The sequence below is a fragment of the Hyperolius riggenbachi genome, chromosome 3 (genome assembly GCF_040937935.1).
Source record: "Hyperolius riggenbachi isolate aHypRig1 chromosome 3, aHypRig1.pri, whole genome shotgun sequence".
NCBI classification, from domain to species: Eukaryota; Metazoa; Chordata; class Amphibia; order Anura; family Hyperoliidae; genus Hyperolius; species Hyperolius riggenbachi.
The window spans coordinates 497,661,539-497,686,805 of record NC_090648.1 but is presented as its reverse complement, the minus strand read 5'-3'; the positions used below and the strand labels follow the sequence as shown (position 1 = coordinate 497,686,805).

General features: G+C 47.0%; 1 protein-coding gene across 2 annotated transcripts in view; it reads left to right on the top strand.

The window, feature by feature from the left end:
* Positions 1-6,170, top strand: part of CLINT1 (clathrin interactor 1) — a 106,261-nt gene extending 100,091 nt beyond the window's left edge. For both annotated transcript variants that reach the window (XM_068278291.1, XM_068278292.1), the window contains exons 11-12: positions 1,662-1,839; positions 3,964-6,170. In XM_068278291.1, coding sequence (XP_068134392.1) covers positions 1,662-1,839; positions 3,964-4,250 — 465 coding nt within the window. In that variant the 3' untranslated portion in view covers positions 4,251-6,170. The remainder of the gene's footprint in view (positions 1-1,661; positions 1,840-3,963) is intronic.
* The last annotated feature ends 19,097 nt before the right edge of the window (positions 6,171-25,267 follow it).

Below are 25,267 nucleotides of genomic sequence, written 5' to 3'. Positions count from 1 at the left end.
GTTAAGTTACCTCCTCTGTAGTTAAGTTACCTCCTCTGTAGTTAAGTTACCTCCTCTGTAGTTAAGTTACCTCCTCTGTAGTTAAGTTACCTCCTCTGTAGTTAAGTTACCTCCTCTGTAGTTAAGTTACCTCCTCTGTAGTTAAGTTACCTCCTCTGTAGTTAAGTTACCTCCTCTGTAGTTAAGTTACCTCCTCTGTAGTTAAGTTACCTCCTCTGTAGTTAAGTTACCTCCTCTGTAGTTAAGTTACCTCCTCTGTAGTTAAGTTACCTCCTCTGTAGTTAAGTTACCTCCTCTGTAGTTATTTTCACATGCAGTTAATTAACAGCCTGTCTTTAACTCTGGAGTTATTTTAAGGATTGAAGAGTTAACTTAAAGACAGAAGAGTTAACTTTAGGTTTGCCTGAGGTAAAATGTTTCCTGAATACTACATCACCATGGAAACAACTCTAGAAGAGTTATTAAAGACAGGAGAGAATCTTAGTGAATTGAGGCCTTAGTCTGGCATTTGGCCCATAGAGGAAAATGCCAGTGTCAGACATAATCCAACATAGGATTGGAAAGCATTAAAAGATAAAAGGTTTTGAAATAAGCAGACGGTATGACCCACACTGGGCATTTCCAGTGTAGTACTCTCCTCAACATCTGTGAACTGCACACAACATTCTACACGCGTGTTGCATGCTTCGACGCCAGGGTGTCATCACAGCAAGCTCCACCTCCTTTTTCTGCTAAACTTCGTCTGTGATGTGCATAGGAGTCGATTGATGGAATTTTCTGACGCGACCAAAAGATAAATCCCTCTCTGCTCAAAATCTGATCACAGCGGTATCTATTCCTGCCACATACTGCAAATAGAGTTTTAATAGATTTCAGATTGAAGCGACACTGCAAATCGCTATTCCGATTTTCACTGGACGCTAGCAGCACAAGAAGAAAATAGCAGTAGGCGGGACTTTTTTTTTTTTAAGTGTACCTGAGATGAAGGGGACTAAAAGTTTCATACATACCTGAGGCTTCCTCCAGCCCCCTCCGCGGACATCGCTCCCACGTCGGCGTCTATAATCCTCTTAGATGTTCCAGTATCAGCCCCGTTCACCGCGGCTAGTCGGCGCAAGCACAGTGCGGCCAAGCGCACTCCCCCCATCCTGGGGACAGGATCGCGGTGGGCGTGTGCAGCCAGGCCGCGCATACGCAATACACCCGACTGGCTGCGGTGAACAAGGCTGATACTGGACCATCTAGGAGGATTTAGACGCTGGCGTGGGAGCGATGTCCGCAGAGGGGGCTGCAGGAAGCCCCAGGTATGTATGAAACTTTTAGTCCCCTTCGCCTCGGGTTCCCTTTAACTGTATAAAAATTGGAATCGCGTGTAAAATCCTATCCGAATCGGAAATTGGATTTGAATGTATTGTAAAAGAGCCCTTAAATCGTATATCAAAATCTATGGAACCGCCGCAGATTTTAGACATTTTAGTGTACCGGTATATTTTATTATGTTTTATACCCATTTTCTTTTCTAATTATTTGTAAGAAGTTGTTGGATTTTCCACTTTAAAAGATTGTATTAGTGTAATTTTGTTGCAATGTGACTAAAGAAACAACTTCTGTTCTTCTGTCTTGTTGGTTCACTACTTTGAATTGAACTGTGTGTCTCTCAGCCTCTCCAGAAACAGAACACGCTTCCTGTACATGGAACAGACCCCAAACTCTCCGGAAAAACTCTGCCCTCCACCTGGTCCGACCCCAGCGTCAACATCTCCCTGGACAGTCTGATGCCTGGCATGCAGCAGTGCAAACCCACACAGCCCACCCTCAATGCGATCATCCAGCAGCAAGGTGAGTGCCCCCTACTGGTCATATACAGAGGGGAGGGGTAATGCCCACACAGCCCACCCTCAATGCCATCATCCAGCAGCAGGGTGAGTGCCCCCTACTGGTCATATACAGAGGGGAGGGTAACGCCCACACAGCCCACCCTCAATGCCATCATCCAGCAGCAAGGTGAGTGCCCCCTACTGGTCATATACAGAGGGGAGGGGTAACGCCCACACAGCCCACCCTCAATGCCATCATCCAGCAGCAGGGTGAGTGCCCCCTACTGGTCATATACAGAGGGGAGGGGTAATGCCCACACAGCCCACCCTCAATGCCATCATCCAGCAGCAAGGTGAGTGCCCCCTACTGGTCATATACAGAGGGGAGGGGTAACGCCCACACAGCCCACCCTCAATGCCATCATCCAGCAGCAGGGTGAGTGCCCCCTACTGGTCATATACAGAGGGGAGGGTAATGCCCACACAGCCCACCCTCAATGCCATCATCCAGCAGCAAGGTGAGTGCCCCCTACTGGTCATATACAGAGGGGAGGGGTAACGCCCACACAGCCCACCCTCAATGCCATCATCCAGCAGCAGGGTGAGTGCCCCCTACTGGTCATATACAGAGGGGAGGGTAATGCCCACACAGCCCACCCTCAATGCCATCATCCAGCAGCAAGGTGAGTGCCCCCTACTAGTCATATACAGAGGGGAGGGGTAACGCCCACACAGCCCACCCTCAATGCCATCATCCAGCAGCAGGGTGAGTGCCCCCTACTGGTCATATACAGAGGGGAGGGTAACGCCCACACAGCCAACCCTCAATGCCATCATCCAGCAGCAAGGTGAGTGCCCCCTACTGGTCATATACAGAGGGGAGGGTAACGCCCACACAGCCAACCCTCAATGCCATTATCCAGCAGCAGGGTGAGTGCCCCCCACTGGTCATATACAGAGGGAAGGGTAATGCCCACACAGCCCACCCTCAATGCCATCATCCAGCAGCAGGGTGAGTGCCCCCTACTGGTCATATACAGAGGGGAGGGTAATGCCCACACAGCCCACCCTCAATGCCATCACCCAGCAGCAGAGTCAGTGCCTCCTACTGGTCATATACAGAGGCAGGGGGGGGGGGGTAACGCCCACACAGCCCACCATCAATGCCATCATACAGCAGCAGGGTGAGTGCCTCCTACTGGTCATATACACAGAGAGGGGGAAGGGTAACGCCTACACAGCCCACCATCAATGCCGTCATACAGCAGCAGGGTGAGTGCCTCCTACTGGTTCCTATCACAGCAGAGACAGTGCATTATTCTGAGTCGACAAAGCTTGACAAAGAAAAGAAGATTAGATCTATTACATAGACCATGCAACTAGAAAAGGCTTCAGTATGCCAGAGCACATTAGAACAGGTATAGGAACTTATAGGATAAAGAAATAAGGCTGAACATTTTGTTACAGAGTCTCTTTAAAGTGCACCTGAGATGAACGCTAACAAAAAAAGATACATACCTGGAGCTTCCTCCAGCCCCCTTCAGGCTACTTGGTCCCTTGCCTAGATCCTCCACTAGATGCCCCATTATCTTCGTCAGTCGGTGCAGGCGCAGTCTGGCCGCGCAGGCTCACCCGTCGCAGTCCCTTGGCTAGGAGCGTATTGCGCCTGCGCAGTAGTCCTGCCGTGAGATTGCTCACGGGACGGGGCGTGTGTCCAGGCATGCGCAGCAGGGCATCTACCGGAGGATCTAGGTGGCTGAGGAGGATGGCAAGGGACCAATAAGCCTGAAGGGGGCTGGAGGAAGCCTCAGGCTTTTATGTTTTTCTTAGCGTTTCCTTTCAAAACTTGTACAAGAAAACAGGAAGGGACTTCAGACAATGGGCCTGATTCACAAAGCGGTGCAAACTTTTTTGCGGACTTTTGCGCGCGCAATTTGCCACGATTCGCGCGATCGCGGTCTTTTGCGTGCGCAATTTGCCGCGAATGGCGGCAAATTGCACGCGCAAAAGTCCACGAAAAAGTTTGCACCGCTTTGTGAATCAGGCCCAATGTCTTAGTAGGACTAGTATTACATGTACTTATGTTTATAATGTCACTTTAAGAAGGTTATATAGTAGATTGATGATCTGTCTTCTCGCCCTGCAGGCTTACAGCAGCCCATGACTATTCTGCCGCAGAGCTTTGCAAGCATGAACATCAGCGGAAGCCCCGGCATGATGCCCGTCCGACCCCCAGGCGGCACCATGATGGTCGGCCAAATGCCCAACATGTTGACTGGCACCATGGGCATGGCCACCGTAGGAATCCCTCCAATGATGAACCAAGGCATGATGGGAATGCCCGGCACCATGGGAATGTCTATGGGACTGGCCCCCGGAGCCATGCCGCCCAAACAAGATGCCTTTGCAAACTTTGCCAACTTCAGCAAATAGAAGCTTCCTGCGGCCCGTCCCGCCCACTCCCGGGCTCTGAAGGATTCCTCAGCTGCACGCACGACAGCAACAGATAGGGGGCAGCATGGAGGTCCGATTCCTCCAACCAATAAATCTCTTTTATAAATGAACTCACACATGACATGTTTGTAGAGGGAAGATGGGGCTACCAAGAGACTGCTCTGTACCGAGCATTATTGCCTTTCTGTACCAGGTGGAAGCGGGTATACACAGTCTGCCGTCAGGGTACGCAGCTGGGCCCTCTGTCCCCAACCCTTCTTTTTATTCCTAGATTTCTGATGATCTACCTGCTGTGATGTCGACACACACGACCCCATAACACATTCCAGCTCCACCAATCCTTTAACAGGGCGACCGTACCCCCACCGGTCCTGGACCATACTACCACCAATCCTGGAATGGGGGTGACCGTACCACCACCGATCCTGGAACGGATTGACTGTACCACCACCTGGCAAACGTCTCTTTTTCTTTTTAAATATAATATATACAAGAAATGTATATTTTTCTTCAGTCTGTTCAGTTATTTGGATAGTGGTGCCAGCTGGACGGCCAGTACTGCAATCTGTGTTCAGTGTGATGGTTTATCAGTTTCAATAGGCAGGTGGTGTCTTGGGATGTCCTCCTTTTTTTTGTTGGGGGGAGCCACAGGATTGCAGGGGACTGTACTGTGTGTGTGTTTGTGTATGTATGGCATGGGCCTGTACTGTGTTTATGTGCACTTGTGTGCCACAGGAGAGCAGGGGCCTTTACTGTCTGTCCTACCTGTGTGTGTCAGAGAATGGTAGGGTCCTGTAGAGTGTGTGTTTTGTTTGCTCAGAGAGGCCAGGGGTATGTGGTGTTTGCATCAGAGAGTCCGTATGCATCAGAAAGGGCCGGGGTATGTACTGTTTGTATCAGAGAGGCGGGGTTATGTGATGTTTTTGTCAGAGAGGCTGGGGTATGTGTGTTTGTGAGAGACAGGCCGGTGTATGTAATGTTCGGGTCAGAGAGGCGGGAGTATGTCTGTTTGCGTCAATGAGAGGCTGGGTATGTGCTGTTTGCGTCAGAGAGAGGCTGGGTTATGGGCTGTTGGCGTCAGTGAGGCCGGAATATATGCTGTTTGCGTCAGAGAGAGGCTGGGGTATGGGCTGTTTGCGTCAGTGAGGTCAAGGTATGGGCAGTTGGTGTAACAGAAAATTTGGAGCCACCACTGTGTATGTTATAGAAGGACCCGGACCTGCTCAGTTTGCACTATAACAAGCTCAGCACCTGCACACCGATATCAAGGCTAGGTCGGCTCGTACACTGTAGGCCTCGCTTCTGGGGTTGTGCCTCGTGCACTTTGTCCCATATGCTCCAGTATTGGCACTGTCTGTCACTATCCTGAATACTGTCAGCATTACAATTTCTGCTGTTCCCAGCTTTAGTAAATTAGAGCTACAACAAATGAGTTAACAGATGACATTTGCTGCTCACACTTCAGATTTCCTGTCATGAGATGCTCCGCCCTCTTTCCCTATCTGCCCATCCACCAAAGCGCATGCGTGTCCATTATCGTCAGCAGGGCCTGTACCACTCCAGGCAGCCTTCACTGTGTGTGGCCACCTAAAACTCCCAGAATCCTCAGCCAGCTGAGCATCCTGGGAGACTGACCACAGGGAGAAGGCAAGGGCCCCTGTCTCAGCTGCTGTCCTCCTCTACAAAGTGTGACCCATTTTAGATTTTATACAATTTTTTTCCTCTCCTCACTCTCTCCTTCCTTTGTAAATAAGACAGCAGCCGGTGTTGGGACTCTAATGAATTAAATTCAGATCTATATTATTATGCTAAAGGTGAACCTGAGTCGCCTTGAGATTTCTGGCTTGACATAAATAAATGTATAAAACCAATAAACACAAAACAACTTTTAATGTTTTATTTTCTCTGGTTGAACGGTTCCTGTTTTTATTTCTTGCCGTACAGAAAGCGCTGTCTGTATAGGTAATGAGCAGATATTGGGTGTTACCATGACAACATAACTGGGATAGAGTGGTTAGGAGATGCCCAATAGTACATAAGCAGGTACAAGGTAGTATAGCTGGGTTCTTACCTTCAAGAAGGACTCACCTCATGATTCAAAAAAGGGGACTTTATTTCAGCACTAGACAACTCCTTTTCACTGCTATAAGCAGCTTCCTCAGGTCAATAGCAGTGCAATTAGAGTGTATTCAAAGTGTACCTGAGGCGAAGCTCTTCTTAAAAAGAGCCTACTGGTCTAAGAGGAGAGAAGCCTCTGGATCCTGTAGAAGCTCCCCATGCTGTCCTCCACTGCTGGTCATGGACTTCCCGAAGGGCTTGTTGGATTGAAGATCGGGGCTGCGGTCTTCAGGTGCAAGCGCTGCCATACTGTGCCCTTGCTGTAAGCCCGGGGGCGCTTCTGCACGGCTGGCTCTGTGCCACTGTGCATGCGCTACCATGCTTTTGTGAGTGCCGTGCTTGTGCATGAAGAGCAGTGCGACCTGGATCTTCCAGAGTGTACCGGCAAGGAGGATACAGGAAGCCTCTACAGGATCCAGAGGCATCTCTCTTCGGTAAGAATGTTTTCTTACCCGAGGTTCACATTGAGTTCTCCTTAAAGCACACCATTTTTATTTGGGGGGGGGGGATTAGGATTCCTCAGTAGTTTGAAGCCCCTGCATGGTCCAGATGTTTCCCTGATCCTTGGGGCTGGTTCACACGGGCGTCTGCAGAGCTTTGGCTTGGCGCCACGTTGAAATGCCAGCGTTTAGGCGCTAGCTTTTGAAGGCTTTTGGGAAGCCTTCAAGACTAGAAGTTCGGGTCTCCGCAATTGTTTCCCGACGTTTACCGCCTCTGAAAGCAACATGTTGCTTTTGAGACGAGATTTCATGAAAGCCTGCAAAAGCCAGCTCTAAACGCTCCCATTCACTTGAATGGGACCGCAGTAAATCCCAAAAAAAGCCGCCTCTGAAACGCCGTATTAGACGCCGCAAAAATGCCCGTATGAACCTGCCCCCATTGTTACAGAGCAGGTACCCGCTATCTTCTGGCCACGCCCCACAAGCTGTGGAGGAACGGATCTGGACTGGGAATGCCCAGTAGATTGAAGCCTATTGTACACAGCTTTTCTTCCCTTCATGCACCAGCGTTTCATTCTATTGGGCATGCCCGGATCCTTACTTGCACATGCTCAGTCCACATGCATTCGTACACAACTGGAAGTGCGGTCTAAATGAATCCTATTTCCCCAGCTAGGTCAGTTAAAGTGAACCTCCAGACTAAAAATCTACTCGTCAGCACTGAAAAGGCTTGGTGTTTCTTTAACAGTTTCACAGCATCAGATCTTTGTTTCTCTTATACAAGCCTCATTTTTAGCTGCACAGAAGAAAACTGCCCGGGCATTTTTCCCCTGATGCTGTGCAAAGCATGATGGGAATTCTGATGTTGTTGTTCTCGTTCTGCTGTTTTGGTGCAATTTTTTTTTTTTTTTTTTTTTTACATTTTGAATTTGACATTTGAAGCCTAGCGTGTGCAGCTGGGAGGGGTAATCAGGACACAGGACAGTTGGAACTGTGTCTTATGCTCTCTGTCACCTCCTTTCAACCAAAAAGATTGCTGCCCCCATGACAAAGATGGCAGCCCCCATGAATCACAAACATTTGCCTGTTCTTTTAAAACGGGGTGGGTAAAAAAAATATATTACCTATCTATTCTAATGAACATAACTAATGTAACTTAATGACAGTGTTTGTTTAGGCTGAAGTTCCCCTTTAACTATAGAGGGACCCTCAGCTGGAGTGGAGGGTCTGAGAAGCCTGTGAACCATCCAGAGGTTTCGCACCACTAAGGTATCTCATTTTATAATTCACTTCAGGTACCCTTTAAAGCGTTGATAAAGTTCACTTTGAAAGTAAACCTGAACTGCAAACGAAATTTAAATTAAAGCGGACCTGAACTCAGAACTTCCCCTCTGCTCTAAAAGATAAGCAACAGCATAATTACCTTTACAGAAAATAATTTATTTTGTTGCAGCTGATACAAGTCCTGTAATAAATCTGCAGTGTGTCTACTTCCTGCTTTCATGGAAGCAGGCATAGGGTTAACATCCTGTGTTTACAAATTAGCTGCTCTGCTGAGACAGTCAGCTGACACCGCTGAGGGATCAAATTACAGTTGTGATTAGTCAGAAATGAGGGGGAATTAGACAGGCTAAACTCTCTAAACACATACAGGGTGCATTTCCCTGTTTTCCTTCTGTTCTGTGCACAGGTCCACTTAAGAGTGCCGTGTTTTTGTAAGTGTATAAAAGCGCTTACATGTGTCAGTGGGATGCACTTTGATTGGCCCAATAGACTGCCTGGCAAGTGACAGGCAAGCCTATTGGGCCAATCAAAGTGTTGGGATCATGTCAAAGCCACTGGACTAGCTGAGGCTCAGGGCGGGTTCAGTGGAGCGTCCATTAGGAGCGAGCGTAAGTTACCAGGGCATGCTAGCTGCACTACCGCAGCATAGCGCGCACTGAGCTCACGCGCCTCTCATTAAGCTCCATATCACTTATACTGCCTTTCCTCATTTCTGTTACTCTGCATTCACGTGAGTAATAGAAAGGAGAGCACAGAGCCTGGACAAGCATACACCTGATCTACAAGTCATGTGATTAAGATGTCCCACAGGGATGCAGAGCTGGTATACAGTGAACACAGTATGAACAGGAATGATGTCACAGAGCAATGATCAGATCTGATCCACAAGTCATGGCTCTTCCTGTTCTGTAAGCCAGCACTTATTCAGTAAGGAGACCTTGGGCAAGACTCACTAACACTGCTACTGCTTACTTGAGCGCACCCTAGTGGTTAAAGCTCTGGCGCTTTGAGTCCGCCAGGAGAAAAGTGCAATATCAATGTTCTGTGTCTTGTCTGTATAAAAGCTGATTTACAGTGAACACCGTATAGACCAGGATAGGAAGAAATTGTCACAAAGAATAGCTGGTGTATAGTCTATACAGTATAGGGACAGGAAAGATGGTACAAAGCAGTGATCTGATCTACAAGTAGCAGAATAAAGCTGCCACACAGTGATGCAGAGATTTCAGGGCTTGTGTACTGTGAACTTCGTATTCATTGTAGATAGGGATAGGATGAAATCGTCAGACATATACAGGTGCAATAGATTTGCTGAAAAATGTACACAGGAACAGAAAGTTCAGCACAGAGCAATGATCAGACCTGATATAAATGTCATATGAGTAAAACTTTCACACAGGGATGCAGATTTATCACAACTCGTGCAGGGATAGCTTTACCATAAGGCACTGTAAGCACGTGCCTACAGGCGCCTGAGGATAGAAAGGCAACTCACATCCCTCCCCTAGTGCCTCCTTTCCCAAGCAGAGCGTAAATGAAAGGTTACTTGCCCAGCTGTCGGCATTTCACTGATGAGATCTCTCTTCAGTCCAGGGGCATCTCTAGCTACTTGATACTGAGGCTACCTAATGCTAAGGGACACCTATAGCTATGACGAGTAAGGTAGAAGCGACAGCTGGGCCAGCCAGTACACTTGCGGTGCGGTTCGGTGGGGGTTTGTAGGTTTATGGAGGGCGAGGTCTAGGGTGCCATGACATCTGTGCCTATAGGCTCTTGTGATGTAAATCTAGGCCATGAGCTTGTGTATACAGTATAGACAGAACAGGAACAAGCTGTTACGGAGGTGCAGCAATGACCAGCCCTTGTCTACAATAGATGTGTGTAAAGATGTTACACAGGGATGCAGATATATCAATGATCAGACCTGATCTACAAGTCGCGTGAGTAAAGCTGTCACACGGGGATGCAGAGATTTCTCCCATCGTCCTCCAGGACGGCTGCTGCTGAGACATTGTATGTCTCCGGCGAAACTGGAAACACCTGAAATAAATTAAAAATGTAAATGACCTCTGAGCCCATAAAGGAACTCCTCCCTCCCCCTGACTTCAGTTTTTTTGTTGTTTCCCATGCGGGCTGGACACCTGGATAGATAGGGAGTTTGTTATTTTGATCTAATACAGGATTTGGCCTGGGGCACCTGTATTTTAGATAGGTAGGTTGCCTCATGGCGGTTGGGGTCGGTAACGGGATGTTCCGATCTTGTCAGGAAATGCTGGGGTAGGTTACCTTGTTTCCTGTGGCTCTGAGGTAGGAGAAGCCGCCATGGCCGCCTTCTCTAGCGTCCGGGGAGCGTGCAGCCGGGGGTGGATCTGGCCGGAGCAAGTCTCGCGCTGTGAGACTGAGAGCAGGGCGTCATTTCCACTTCCGGGACTGGTGGAGGGCAGGGGGCGGCGCCTAAAACCAGGAAATGCGGCTATACAAGCCGCACTTCAGCGCACGAGAGACGCCGTTCTGCTGCACAATGGAGAGGGTGCAGACCTCCAACAGTGCAGAGGAGAATACCCCGGCGGCCATTCCAAGTGAAAAGAGCGCAAGTCCGCGGGTATGTAAGGAAGATTAGCTTCCTATCTTCTCCCCATTCTTCCAGAAACTGTCAGTTCTCTAAAAAGCGCTGTTTGTGTCTTTGTGTTTTCTCCACAGAAAGCGGCTGCAAAACAAAAGATTAGATGCAGAGTGTGTAATGCCAGGTTACAAGATGGAGCTACTAAGAATATATGTAGAGATTGTTATTTAGAATCCAAGCAGCCTCCGGGTCCTGGGGGGGAGGGACCCCAGGCAGCAAAAGCTTTATTAGACTTAATGAATACAGTTAAGGAAGAAATTTCTAACACATTTACTGCCTTCAGATCTGCCTTGTCTGTTAATCAGGATCAGAGCCAGAGTTTGGGGCAGGGTTCCCGGTCCTCACCAGCCACCTCAGAAACGGGGCAGGAGGTAGGACTAGCTGGGCAGCCTTCAATAACCCAGGAGCCTCGCATTCAGGTGTCGGATGATTCAGGGGAGGAAGGGGCAGTGTATTCAGATACTTCAGAAAAATCGAAATCTTTAACATCGTCCCGTTATCTGTTCTCAGCAGAGGACACAAATGAATTATTAAAGGCGGTTTATGACTCGGAACAATTAAATTCAGATTTGCCGACCACATCTGTTAGAGATGACATTTACAAGGGGTTAATTGTACAGACAATGAAGGTCTTTCCCATACACGATTCAATCAAAGAACTCATAAGATCCCAGTGGAAGGATCCGGAGAAAAGGTTTTTTGTTCCGAGGTCTTTTAAAAGGAGATTCCCCTTTAAGGAGGAAGAGGAGTCTCCTTGGACTAAATGTCCGAAATTGGATGCTGCTTTGGCGCAGTATTCTAAAAACTCTGATTTATCCTTTGAGGATGCTGGATCTCTAAAAGATCCCATGGATAGAAAGGCGGACGCATTGTTAAAACGCGCGTGGGACGCAGTATCCTTTTCCTTCAAGCCAGCAATTGCTTCAATCTGCTTGGCAAGGAATTTGGTAAGATGGATAGAGGGGTTGCAGAATCATCTAATTGCGGGAACTCCGCATGAGAAGATTCTCGAGTCCTTGCCAGTTATCTCCAAGTCGGTTGCGTTCCTGGCGGACGCAGCCTCAGAAAACGTAAGAGCCTCAGCAAAAGCAGCAGCGCTTGTCAACTCCTCCAGACGAGCAGTTTGGTTAAACGCCTGGGAAGGAGATTCAGCTTCAAAACATAACTTGTGTTCTATGGAGTTCCAGGGCGAATTGTTGTTTGGGAAGGACCTTGATTCAGTTTTAGAAAGATCCTCAGATAGGAATAAAAAGTTTCCGGATAGAAGGAAAAAAATTCCGAAAAAACCCTTTGTCAATAAAAGATCCCAGTCACGGGCGGAAGCCACAACAAGGGGAGGTTTTCAGTCCAAAAGATGGACATATAATGCAAGTAGGGGAAGAGGTTCATTTCTGTTTAACAGACCCCAGAACCCTCCCAATAAACAGTCAAAGTGACTATCAGGCTGTGGGGGGGAGGCTGAGTTTCTTTCTCCCGGCTTGGAAGAAGATAACCAAAAGTCCGTTCATTTTGGATTTGATTCAGTCAGGCTACAGAATCGAGTTCAGTTCAGTTCCCCCTCGCAGCAAATTAGTAACAGGAGTCCCAAGGGACCCTCGGAAAGCGCAAGCTCTAAAGGATTCAGTAATCTCATTACTAGAGAAAAAAGTAATCGAAAGAGTGCCTCTCCAGGAACATTTTCAGGGGTTTTATTCAAAGGTGTTCCTTGTTCTCAAACCCTCGGGGAAGTTCAGGATGATTCTGAACCTAAAAATGTTGAACCCTTACATTGTGGAGAAGAAATTCCGCATGGAAAGCATTGCCTCTGTCAGAAATTCAATGATTCCGTATGCGTTTTTGGCGACGTTGGATTTAGAGGATGCATATCTTCATATTCCAATACACCCGTCGTGCCTCAGATACCTCAGATTTGCAGTACAGATCGGAGAGTCAATTTGCCATTATCAGTATCGTGCTTTGCCGTTCGGGATTACATCCGCCCCGAGAATCTTCACAAAAGTGATTGCAGAGGTAAGTGCTTTCCTACATCTCCACAATGTAAGGGTTCTACCCTACTTGGACGATTTCCTGTTTCTTGCAGAAACAGAGGAAATTTTAAAGAAGCAGCTAGATTTTTCAATACAATGCTTAAAAAATCTAGGCTGGATCATAAGCAAAGAAAAGTCCAATTTGATTCCAACCCAAACGCTAGTATTTCTGGGATTGTTATGGAACACAGAGACTCAGAAGGTGCTCCTGCCCGAAGACAAGATCGCCAAGTTAGTACAGAGGGTGCAAATGTTCACAGGGGAAGAGAGTGTGTCATTACGAGTCGTAATGTCTTTACTAGGACAGATGTCCTCAACCTTCCCAGCAGTAGAGTGGGCCCAGGCTCATTCGAGAGTCACTCAGGCATGGTTTCTGTCTGTTTGGGACAGAAATCAAGAGTCTTTAGACAGTCTGGTACAGCTACCAGACCAGGTGCGAACGTCTCTCCAGTGGTGGACTCGCCGAGAGCATCTGTCTCAGGGGAGACGTTGGTTTCAGACGGCCCCAATCAAAGTGTATACGGATGCCAGTCTAACAGGTTGGGGAGCTCATTGCTCAACCTTTCAGGTCCAGGGTTATTGGGGTCAGGAAATAAGGGACAGTTCTTCCAATTTCAAGGAGCTGATGGCAGTGAAACTGGGTCTGTTACGTCTCCAGGAGCAAGTAGTAGGAAAGGAAGTCCTGATTTACTCAGACAACATAGTGACGGTATCTTACCTGAGGAAACAGGGGGGTACCAGAGTGGAAAATTTACGGGAACTCTCGTTGCAAATAATGTCCTGGGCAGAATCGAACCTCATATCTCTGGCAGCAGTCCACATTCAGGGGATCAAAAACAGGTGGGCAGATTCACTGAGCAGAGGCATGACTATGGAGGCAGAGTGGCAGCTCAATCAAGAAGTCTTTTTTCAGATAGTACAGGAATGGGGGAGTCCGATAATAGATTTATTTGCGACCCCTCAAAATGCGAAAGTAAAGGACTTTTGTTCCCTGCACCCCACAGTTCCGGAAAATCGATTAGATGCCCTGATGGTAGATTGGCCTACGGGCCTCCTTTATGCATTTCCCCCATTTTATCTAATTCCCAGGGTGCTGAGGAAGATAGAATTATCGGATTGCAGGGTGATATTCATAGGTCCATGGTGGCCCAGGAGGTCCTGGTTCCCACGGATTCAGCAGCTAGCTATCAAGGGTCCTTGGCATTTAGGCAGCAGGGGGGACCTGTTATTCCAGGGGAGCCAACTACATCCCAATCCTCAAATGCTGAACCTCACGGCCTGGATTCTGAAGAAAGCATCCTAGAGGGGTGGGGATTTTCGAAGAGGGTAGTTTCCACGTTAGTTAAATGTAGGAAGCTTACAACGAGAAAAAAATACGAGAAAATTTGGAGAGCTTTTTTACTTTGGAAGGAAAAAAATGGGGTCAGAACGAATGACTTAAAGTTTATTTTGGAGTTTCTGCAGAGTGGAGTGGATCTGGGGTTAGCGGTTAGTTCCCTAAGAGTCCAAGTGTCTGCGTTATCAGTTTTTCTTAATAGACAGTTGTCAAGAAACAATTTTGTTAAGAATTTTCTTTCCTCAGTAGCTAGGTCTCAGCCTCTCCCTGAGAAGTTAGTCCCACCTTGGGATTTGTCACTGGTTCTTGATTTCCTGACTTCGGAAAGATTTGAGCCTTTGACAGAGGTACCATTAAAATTTTTATCAATTAAAGTGGCTTTTTTGGTGGCAATCACGACAGCTAGGAGGATAAGTGACATCCAAGCCTTATCTATCAAAGATCCATACATGGTAGTGCATCCTGACAGGATAGTTTTTAGGCCAGATCCAGCATACTTACCCAAGGTGGCTTCGGCTTTCCATAGATCGCAAGAAATAATTCTGCCTTCCTTTTCTACAAGTCCTACTAATGACCGAGAAAGAAAGTGGAGCACTCTAGACGTTAGGAGAGCGATCTTAATATACCTCCAACGAACAGCGGAGTGGAGGAGGTCAAGTCATTTGTTAGTCTCTTATGCAGGAACAGGTAGGGGCTTACAGGCATCAAAGGGCACCATTTCTAGATGGGTGAAAGAAGTTATTTCATTAGCTTACAAATTTTCAGATATCAGAGCCCCTTCCAGAATAACGGCTCACTCTACAAGGTCTTTGGCAGCGTCATGGGCAGAAAGGTCAGGGGCAACTCTAGAACAGATCTGCAGGGCGGCAACCTGGTCTTCACATACCACGTTCATCAAGCACTATCGCGTGGAGCTGCTGTCAAGCCAGGACCAAAGCTTTGGACGCAAAGTCTTACAGGCCATCATCCCTCCCTAAGGTAAACATTTCTCGCTGGTCTCAGCAGCAGCCGTCCTGGAGGACGATGGGAGAAAGTCCCAGCTGCTTACCGGTAGCCGTGTTTCGGCGAGTCCTCCAGGACGGCTGCCTGAGTTCCCAACCCTATATGATGTATCTATGTGAATGTATATGTTGTGCTTATATGCATGGGTACTCGGTTTGAACTGAAGTCAGGGGGAGGGAGGAGTTCCTTTATGGGCTCAGAGGTCATTTACATTTTTAATTTATTTCAGGTGTTTCCAGTTTCGCCGGAGACATACAATGTCTCAGCAGCAGCCGTCCTGGAGGACTCGCCGAAACACGGCTACCGGTAAGCAGCTGGGACTATCCAGAGCTAGTGTACAGTGTACACAGTATAAACAGGAAGGAAAGCACAAAGCAAGGATCTGATCTACAAGTCATGTGAGTAAAGCTGTCACACGGATGCAGATATATCAGAGCTGATGTACAGTACACAGTATACACAGGAACAGGAAGGACAGCACAGAGCAATGATCAGACCTGATCTACAAGTCATGTGAGTAAAGCTGTCACACAGGGATGCAGAGATGTCCGAGCTGGGATTCAGTGTACACAGTAGTATAGACAGGAACTGGAAGGACAGCACAGAGCAATGATCAGACTTGATCTACAAGTCATGTGAGTAAAGCTGCCACACAGGGATGCAGAGATGTCCGAGCTGGGATTCAGTGTACACAGCAGTATAGACAGGAACTGGAAGGACAGCACAGAGCAATGATCAGATCTACAAGTCATGTGAGTAAAGCTGTCACACAGGGATGCAGAAGTATCAGAGCTGCTATACAGTGTGCATAGGCTGCTGGGCAGAGGAAATGTTTGTGGAATGGAGTCATTCCCCCCATATGATTTCAGAGGAGAAGAACCAGTACTACATCTACATTCCATTATTGATCACAGAGGAATTTAGTATTTATATAGCGCCGACATCTTCCGCAGCGCTGTACAGAGTATATATAGTCCTGTCACTTAAAGGGGGCAATTAACTTATCTGTATGTTTTTGGGATGTGGGAGGAAACCAGAGTGCCCGGAGGAAAGCCACGCAGACATGGGGAGAGCATACAAACTCCTTGCAGATAGTGCCCTGGCTGAGATTAGAACTGGGGACACATCGCTGCAAGGCGAAAGTGCTAACCACTACACCACCGTACCACTACACCACCGTACCACAATGCCTTTAAAATACATTAGATGCGCAGCAAGGCGTGTGCACCCTGTCTCACTAATTTCACTTTTATTTTTGTTCATTTTGGAGGGGGCGAAAGTGACGTTTACCTTCTATAACGACTTGTCATGTGACCTGCAATTGGCGTTGATGTTTGCAGTGGCCGTATTAGTGGCATTTTGCGGTCGCAGTGCTGGAGGACAGGATGGCCTCGCTACAGAGAGGACAGCCGCGTCCTCCGCTGTCCAGATGTCTTCCACCATTCCACCTCCTGACCTGCGCCGATGCCCGCTCGCTCCCTTCCCCCGCCCCCGCCTTCACGCTCGCACCGCGGAGGGGAAATAATTACAATTTGGGCAAAGTAATTTTCATCAATAATTTAAGGTTGTTTAATGACATCTCCTTGCGATGACGGGCGCAGGGGTGCCGCGTCCAAACCACTCTTCATCTCCATCCCTTCTAATTAGGCCGAAATTCATGGGCTGCAGCCTAATGGTGATGGAACGTGATTCACGGCGTGAATAAGGAATGAGGAGACGCGGTAATTAGCAGGCTGTGGTTTTTAATCTTTCAACAATTCGCCCGCATTAAATTGGTTTCAGAGAATAAAAGCTTTCATGTGTTGTTACATCAACAGCTCCTGTGCTCACCTCCACGCTACCAGAAATGCCGCCTGCTCTGCTGTCAGACCACCGGGAGGCCTAAAGAAGTCTCCCGACCTGAGCTTATAAAGCTGCCAGTAGTACATACAGTATATCCAGCGCCAACAGAGACTGTAATAGGAATTACGACTATAGCGGCGCACAGACAGTAACTTCGGCACTGTCAGAAGACGGAGCTTCTAAAACACTGTCAGTCGCCTTCGCCGAATTACATTATTCTCCGCTATCCACATGGACCTGGAGGGGGATTAGTAATTAACGCCGCCGGGATTTGTGCAGCAGCAGGATCAGTCATACCGGCTGTATCCTGCACCCTATTCATATGTATGCCTGCTGGATTGTCTCTGTCTGAGTATGGGAAAGGTAGACACTACAGAGGGGCACCATGCTCCCTAAAGCCATACACGCCACACACACTCCTCCTCTCCACCCCATACATACACAAACACACCATTGGCATAGCTAGAGATTATGGGGCCCTCAGGACTAGGCACCTTTGAGCAATGCAAAAAAAATTTGCACGAAAACAGAACGAGAACAACATCAGGAATCCCATCATGCTTTGCACAGCATCAGGAGAAAAATGCCTGGGCAGTTTTCTTCTGTGCAGCTAAAAATGAGGCTTGGGTAAGAAAAACAAAGTTGATGCTGTGAAACTGTGAAAGAAACGCCAAGCCTTTTCAGTGCTGCTGAGTAGATTTTTAGTCTGGAGGTTCACTTTAAGGCAGCCATACATATCGTGATGATGGACAGATTCCACCAAGAGACAAATCTATTTGTAATAGAATCTGATTAGAGAGAGATCTGTTGGCTGTCCACACACCACAGGCCGATCCCCGATCAATTTCACTGCGACTCATGTTTGTGTTTTTTTTCTCCGTTACTTCTATCTGTGCAAACAGGAAGTGCAGAACCCAGAAACACTTCACCTTTAAATAACCGTGGAGGAAAAATTGCGTCCGCAATCGCCGCATAAAGCGATTTTGTGAGCGTTTTGCGTTTTTCCTATACCTTCCATTGTAGCAAAATCGCCCTAAAAATGGTACAGGCAGTGCTTTGCTGAGTGGAAAGTAGACAAAAAATGTGCTCATATGAACTATCCCATAAGGATTCATTGAAAACACACAGGCGAAGAGAGCCCGGAAATCCGACTCCTCCATGGGTGCCACCAGTCACACACCCCAATCACGAATTCGACTCCGCCCACTTACTAATTGACTCGTGATCATGAGTAGAAAGGGATATCCGACTCAAGTGTGGTTCTGAGTTGAATAACCGCATGCAATCACAAATCACGAGTCTGTACTGGTGATTAAAAACCCGCCGACTTTAACGGTTAATAGCAAAGCTCCCTTACATGCAAGAAACAGAACAGTGGGAACAGGAGGAACATTATTTTTTCAAAAAGACCTTATAGTTTTTGAGAAACTCTATTTTAAAGTTTCAAAGGAAAAAAATATTTGTGATTAAAAACCCGCCGACTTTAGTGGTTAACAGCAAAGCTCCCTTACATGCTAGAAACACCAAATTTGCCAGATAAGTTAAGAACAGCGGGAACAAAGGGAACATTATTTTTTCAAAAAGACCTTATAGTTTTTGAGAAAATCGATTTTAATGTTTCAAAGGAAAAAAGTATGCATGTAAATGCGGTAAATGACAGTTAATGTATTTACTGCATTTAAATGTATACTTTTTTTCCTATTGAAACTTTATAATCCAGTTTCTCAAAAACTATAAGGTCTTTTTGAAAAAAATGTATCCTCTTGTTCCCACTGTTCTTCTTAACATATCTGGCAAATTTGGTGTTTCTAGCATGTAAGAGGGCTTTGCTATTAAAGGGAACCTAAACTGAGACGGATATGGATTTTTCTTTTAAAATAATACCAGTTGCCTGACTCCCCTGCTGATCCTGTGTGTCTAATACTTTCAGCCACAGCCCCTGAACAAGCATGCAGATCAGGTGCTCTGACTGAAGTCAGACTGGATTAGCTGCATGCTTGTTTCAGGTGTGTGATTCAGCTACTACTGGAGTCAAAGGGATCAACAGGGCTGCCAGGCAACTGGTATTGTTTAACCACCCTGGCGTTTAGTTTCCCCAGGATTTCCGTGCAAAAAGTGTTTCAATTAATTTCCAATAATTTGCAACCATTTTTTTTTGCAACCAATTTTTTTTAATATTAAATTTAATACAGGTTATTGTATTGAATTCAATTTAAAAATAAAAAGTGTTTTCTGCAAGATGTTGATGACGCTGTGTGACCCTGGTGTCATCAACGCCGATCAACGGGGGACATGTGATCGCTGAGGAAGAAGCAAAATCCGCCAAGGGACATGGAAGAAGACACTGGGGAAGCTATCAGAGGTACGCGACGAGGGATCAGCATGCCAATGGTGAGTATAAGACCCAGATGTATAGGTAGAAGATGTGCAGCCAGGTATAGTTAGCCAAGTATAGTTAGCCAGGTATATAGTGAGCCAGGTGTTTAGCCAGGTATATAGTGAGCCAGGTGTTTAGCCAGGTATATAGCGAGCCAGATGTTTAGCCAGGTATATAGTGAGCCAGGTGTTTAGCCATGTATATAGCGAGCCAGATGTTTAGCCAGGTATATAGCGAGCCAGATGTTTAGCCAGATTTATAGGTAGCCAGATGTCCCCCTCCCGATCCTCCTCCCCCCCCCCCCCCCAGCACGCTGTGGGTAGCGATCTGTGCTACCCACAGCGTGCAGAACAAGCATCCAGCCACCCTAGGGAATCCCTGGGCAACCAGCGGGGCAGAGAATGTGCGGGGGATCCCCCTTGTATGTGGAGGCTGTGCTGGCGGGGGATCCCCCTCTGTGCGGGCGGGGGGAACCCCTTTATATGGTGGCTGTTGCAGGCAGGGGATCCCCCTCTGTGCGGGCGGGGGGATCCCCCTTCTATTGTGGCTGTTGCGGGCGGCCTATCCCCCTCCTCCCCCTCCCTCCCGATGTCCCCCCTCCCGATCTCCTCCCCCCCCCCTCTCTAAGCCCATTGAGTAAATAGATTTACTCACCGAGGGCTTTCTCCAGCGACGGCAGCAGCACTTCCTCCTCCATCTCCGAAGTCTCGTTCTCTGTACAGTTACATTACGAGACTTGGTGACGTCACCAAGTCTAGTAATGTAACTGTACAGAGACCGGGACTTCGGAGATGGAGGAGGAAGTGCTGCTGCCGTCGCTGGAGAAAGCCCCCCCGCCCACAACAGCCACAATAGAAGGGGGATCCCCCCGCCCGCACAGAGGGGGATCCCCTGCCCGCAACAGCCACCATATAAAGGGGTTCCCCCCGCACGCACAGAGGGGGATCCCCCGCCAGCACAGCCTCCACATACAAGGGGGATCCCCCGCACATTCTCTGCCCCGCTGGCTGCCCAGGGATTCCCTAGGGTGGCTGGATGCTTGTTCTGCACGCTGTGGGTAGCACAGATCGCTACCCACAGCGTGCAGTCAGGCATCCAGCCATCCTGGGGAATCCCTCTGATAAGAAAAAAATGCAGCCGGCGGGACAGAGAAACAGGAAATCTCCCTGTCGGCATGGACGAGCTCAGCTCGTCATTAACGTTTTTTGCAAGTTTTTGCTGGACGAACTCAGCTCGTCCATACCGCCAGGGAGGTTACAAGGAAACATCCATATCCCTCTCAGTTAATGTTCCCTTTAACAGCTAAAGTTGGCGGGTTTTTAATCACAAATACGGACTAGGGATCACGAGTCGGGTAACGAGTGCAATCACAAGTGCATTCGTGATAGGCATTCGTGATCGAGAGACGATCACTAATGCTGATTACGACCTTGTGATTGCAAAAAATGGCTCGTGATCGCGAGCTCGTGATGAGCACCACTACCAGGCACTGACAGCCTGCAGTACCGCTACAGGACATCAGGTGTCATCACACGGTGGTGATGTGATGATGACTTGACGTCTGACGCAGGCAGCATAGGAGGAGTCAAGGAAGGTGATCGCGCTGGTAATCTTTCTTCTTGCATTTGGATGCACCGCGCGTCACCAGCTCCCTAGCGGTTCTGCCCTGCTGTCTGCGCCCCCCTTCTTGTACTTGCCGGTCTGCGCCCAGGGTGGTCGCCCTGCCAGCACTGCCCAAGAAATGGCCCTAAGGAAACAAAGCAGAGAAAAGGGGAAAACTAACTAAACTATTAAGGAAAATAAAGCTCATAATAAAAATGTGGCAGCACGTTTTTCGGTAACTATTGCATGCATCGCAGCGCAGCACACCTGTCTTAGGCCCAGTGCACACCGAGCGGTTTTAGCAACCATCCGCCAACCGCATCCGCCTGTGAAAACGATTGGCTAATGTATTTCAATGGGATGGTGCACACCGGCGGTTTGAGCTTTGTAGCAAACCGCAAACATGCCTCCTATTGCACGTTTGCAGTTTGCAGAAGCATTTCTGCCTCAATGTAAAGTATAGGAAAAATCAGTGGCGTAGCTAAGGAGCTGTGGGCCCCGATGCAAGTCTTACAATGGGGCCCCTCAAGCACTCTATACATAACAATTGATACGGCGCACAAAAAACCTGCCAATGGCAACTACAGTGTCAGAGGTGCAAGAAGGGGGTGGAGAACAGTTTGTTAATGATTACCACTATTCAAAGCTATCTATAGAAGTGATTATTATGAGCACAGGACCAATAGAGAGCTAATACTGTAGTTGAGGGAGGGCCCCTCTGGCCCAAGGGCCCCGATGCGGTCGCTACCGCTGCACCCCCTATTGCTACTCCCCTGGGAAAAATGCAAACCGCTCTGGAAAGCGCTAGATCAGAGCGGTTTTCCAGGCGTTTTTGTTACAGTAGCTGCTCAGTAACAGCTTTTACTGTAACAATATATGTAATCTGCTACACAAAAACGCTAGGCATGTTTAGAAAACGTCTCAAAACATGCCTAGAATCGCTCTGAAAACTGCTCCAAAAACCGCTAGCGTTTTAACGATCTGCTAGCGGTTTTGGTGTGCACTGGGTCACACTGTGAACATCGCATAGGTGTTGCTATGCAGTGCGACTTTCCACCTTACCATTTGCCGTTATGTCGCAACGCACCACTGTGAACACACACATTGTTAATTTCACACACACTGTTAACGTCTAAGATGACATGCATTTAATTGGCCCCATTCACATGTACGCTGAAGAACACCACAAAGTTTTGTTCAACTTTTAAAAAAGAATAGCAGCTGGGATTGTGACTATTCAGAGCCTCTGCCAGCCACGTTTTATGTTCCTTATCTGTTGGCCTTATTAAGATCTGATAAACATTGTTAATAGATAAACAACTGTTTAACATAGTCAGCATATACTGGTGAGAGCTTTATGCTTTCATCCTAGCAGGAGCTGCAGCGCCATCTACTGGCAGATTATTGCATAGGATTTAATCTTTGGAATATCTCAGGCCGCCTGCACACATAGCGGATACGCTAGCGTAGCGGAAACCGCTGCGTTTTATGCAGCAATGTTAGTCTATGGGACGCAGAAGAAGCTGCGTTTCAATGCATTTTTACAGCATGCGTTTCGCAAAAGCTGGTAGTGTTGCATATTATGCAGGGTGGCTGCCAAAACGCACATAATGAAAGTCTATGGTCTATGCATTTATAATTAAAAATTGAAGTTTTCAGATGTGTGTCCGCTTCCTGTTGTCTTCCTAGTGATTTGCATACATTTAAATTTTAAAAAATGCAGACAAAACACATATGCGTTTTACATTAGCGAATCGCAAACGCATTAAAACGCCTGCAAAATGCATGAAAAATTAATCTGTGTAAAAAAAAAAACACAATCTCAAAACGCACCAAAAATCGCAAAGCACCATCCTAAAACGTTACTTTTTCACGCTATGTCATATGTGAACCCAGCCTCAAGAAAAAGATTTGCCATCTTCTGTCTTAAACCTTAACCAGTTCGGCCTTTCTGGACGAGCTTTCTCGTCCAGAAAGGCACTGCTGCTTTCAATGCGTGGTGCTCGCGATCGGGCGCGCGCCTGCGCGCGCACCAGCCGCCCGCCGCTAGCCCCCCCGATCAGTGAATGGGAATATAATTCCCATTCACCGATCTAACTTCCCCGCAGAAATACCGACGCTTTCTCTCCAGAGAGCGTGGTATTTCTGCCCCCAGGAAACAACTCCTCTGAATTTTGGTTCCTGGATGCGAAATCGTTCGCATCCAGGACTTTTCTCACTGTGGCCATCTTGTGGCCAAATAGTAAACTGCACCCACATACATTTTTAATTAAAGAATTTGCTTATTTTACATGTAAAATAAGCAGTTTCCCTCCCACACCAAAAATTACCCACATACATTTTTATTAAAAAAATAAAATAAAAAAAATACAATTATAAAAAAAAAAAAACAACATAAATAGTTACCCAAGGGTCTAAACTTTTTTAAATATACATGTCAAGAGAGTATGTTATTATATTATTTAAAATTATAAGCTTATAAATAGTGATGGACGCCAATTGAAAAAATGCACCTTTATTTCTAAATGAAATATCGGCACCATAAATTGTGATAGGGACATTGTTTAAATGGTGTAATTAACGGGACAGATGGGCAAATAAAATACATGAGTTTTAATTACGGTAGCGTATATTAATTTCAAACTATAATGGCCAAAAACTGAGAAATAATGAATTTTTTTCATTTCTTTCTTAATCTTCCTGTTAAAATGGATTTAGAAAAAAATAATTCTTAGCAAAATGTTCCACCCAAAGAAAGCCTAATTAGTGGCGGAAAAAACAAAATATAGATCAATTCATTGTGATAAGTAGCAATAAAGTTATAGGCGAATGAATGGGAGGTGAACGTTGCTCGGATGCATGAGATTTTCGGCACTGCGGCGCTGAACCGGTTAAAGGACAGCTGAAGAGAGAGGTATATGGAGGCTGCCATGTTTATTTCCTTTTAAGCAATACCAGTTGCCTGGCTGTCCTGCTGTTCCTCTGCCTCTAATACTTTTAGCCATAGCCCCTGAACAAGCATGCAGCAGATCAGGTGTTTCTGACATTATTGTCAGATGTGGCAGATTAGCCCCATGCTTGTTTCAGATGTGTGATTCAGACACTACTGCAGCCAAATAGACCAGCAGGGCTGCCAGGCAACTGGTGTTGTTTAAAAGGAAAGAAACATGGCAGTATCCATAGTCTTCTCACTTCAGTTGTCCTTTAAAGTGAGTCTGACTCTGAAGCCTAAAAAAAATATATATATACATATACTCACCTAAGGAGAGGTAATGCTCTGGATCTGAAATATCTAAGGGCTGGTGCACACCAAGAGCACTTTTTAAAAATGCTAGTGCTCAGGGGCGTTTCTAGCCTTTTTGTCTCTTCAGGCAAGAAGTCCTGCTCATCCACAAGGCAAATTAAGCAGGTGCCTAGGACCTGGAGACAGTCTAGGGGCCCGGTTTATGCTAACCCCCAACAAATCTTCCCAAAATAGCTAAGTAGCTGTCAAGTGTGAGCCCTGAATCATTGCTTGCCAAGGGCAACATTTCACTTTAATACATTTCTGAACGCACATGGGGACTGAAGAAGGCACAAGATGACAGAAGAAAGCACAAGGCGACAGAAGGAGGTACAAATACCTGTGGGGGCGTGGCTTCATTTGGGAGGCATGTCTTAGTTCAGGGGTGGTGCTTAATCAGGGGCCTGGCACCCCCCCCCCCCCCCCCCCAGGACTAATGGCGCTCCAGGCAGTGGCCTGTACTGCCTATTCCTAAAAACGCCCCTGCTAATGCTGCGAAAAGTGCTTGGCTGATGTTTTTGAATGGGAGGGATCACACCGGAACAATGTGATTTTTTCATAAATCCAAACGCAGGTCCTGCAGCATTTTGAAGGTGATTACGCCACAATGTTAAGTATAGGAAAACCGCTCTAAGGGTTCAGACACATTATAAGCACTTTTATCAGCGCTTTTTAGCCTTCAGAGCTTTCTGAGAGCTTTTTAAAACAATACTTCCATTGACTTACATTAAAATCGTGATCGCAGTAAAATCGCAAGATTTTACCACAATCACGATTTTACTGGCGTTAACAGCGGTTAGTAAAGCGCTCATGGTGTGTCTGAGCCCTAAAGCACTGAGCAGAGTGATTTTCCTAGTGGTTTTTTTGTTTGTTTGTTTGTTTTTGCAAAAGCTATTCACACCCAAGTCAAAGTGTGCAAAAAGTATAAAACACTACACAATACGCTCCAAAAATTGCTAGGCATAAATAGAAAATCGCTAGACACATGCCTGGAGTCACTTATAAAAATCGCTTCAAAAAACCCTAAGCGTTTGCAATTGTGCTAGCGATTTTAGGTGTACA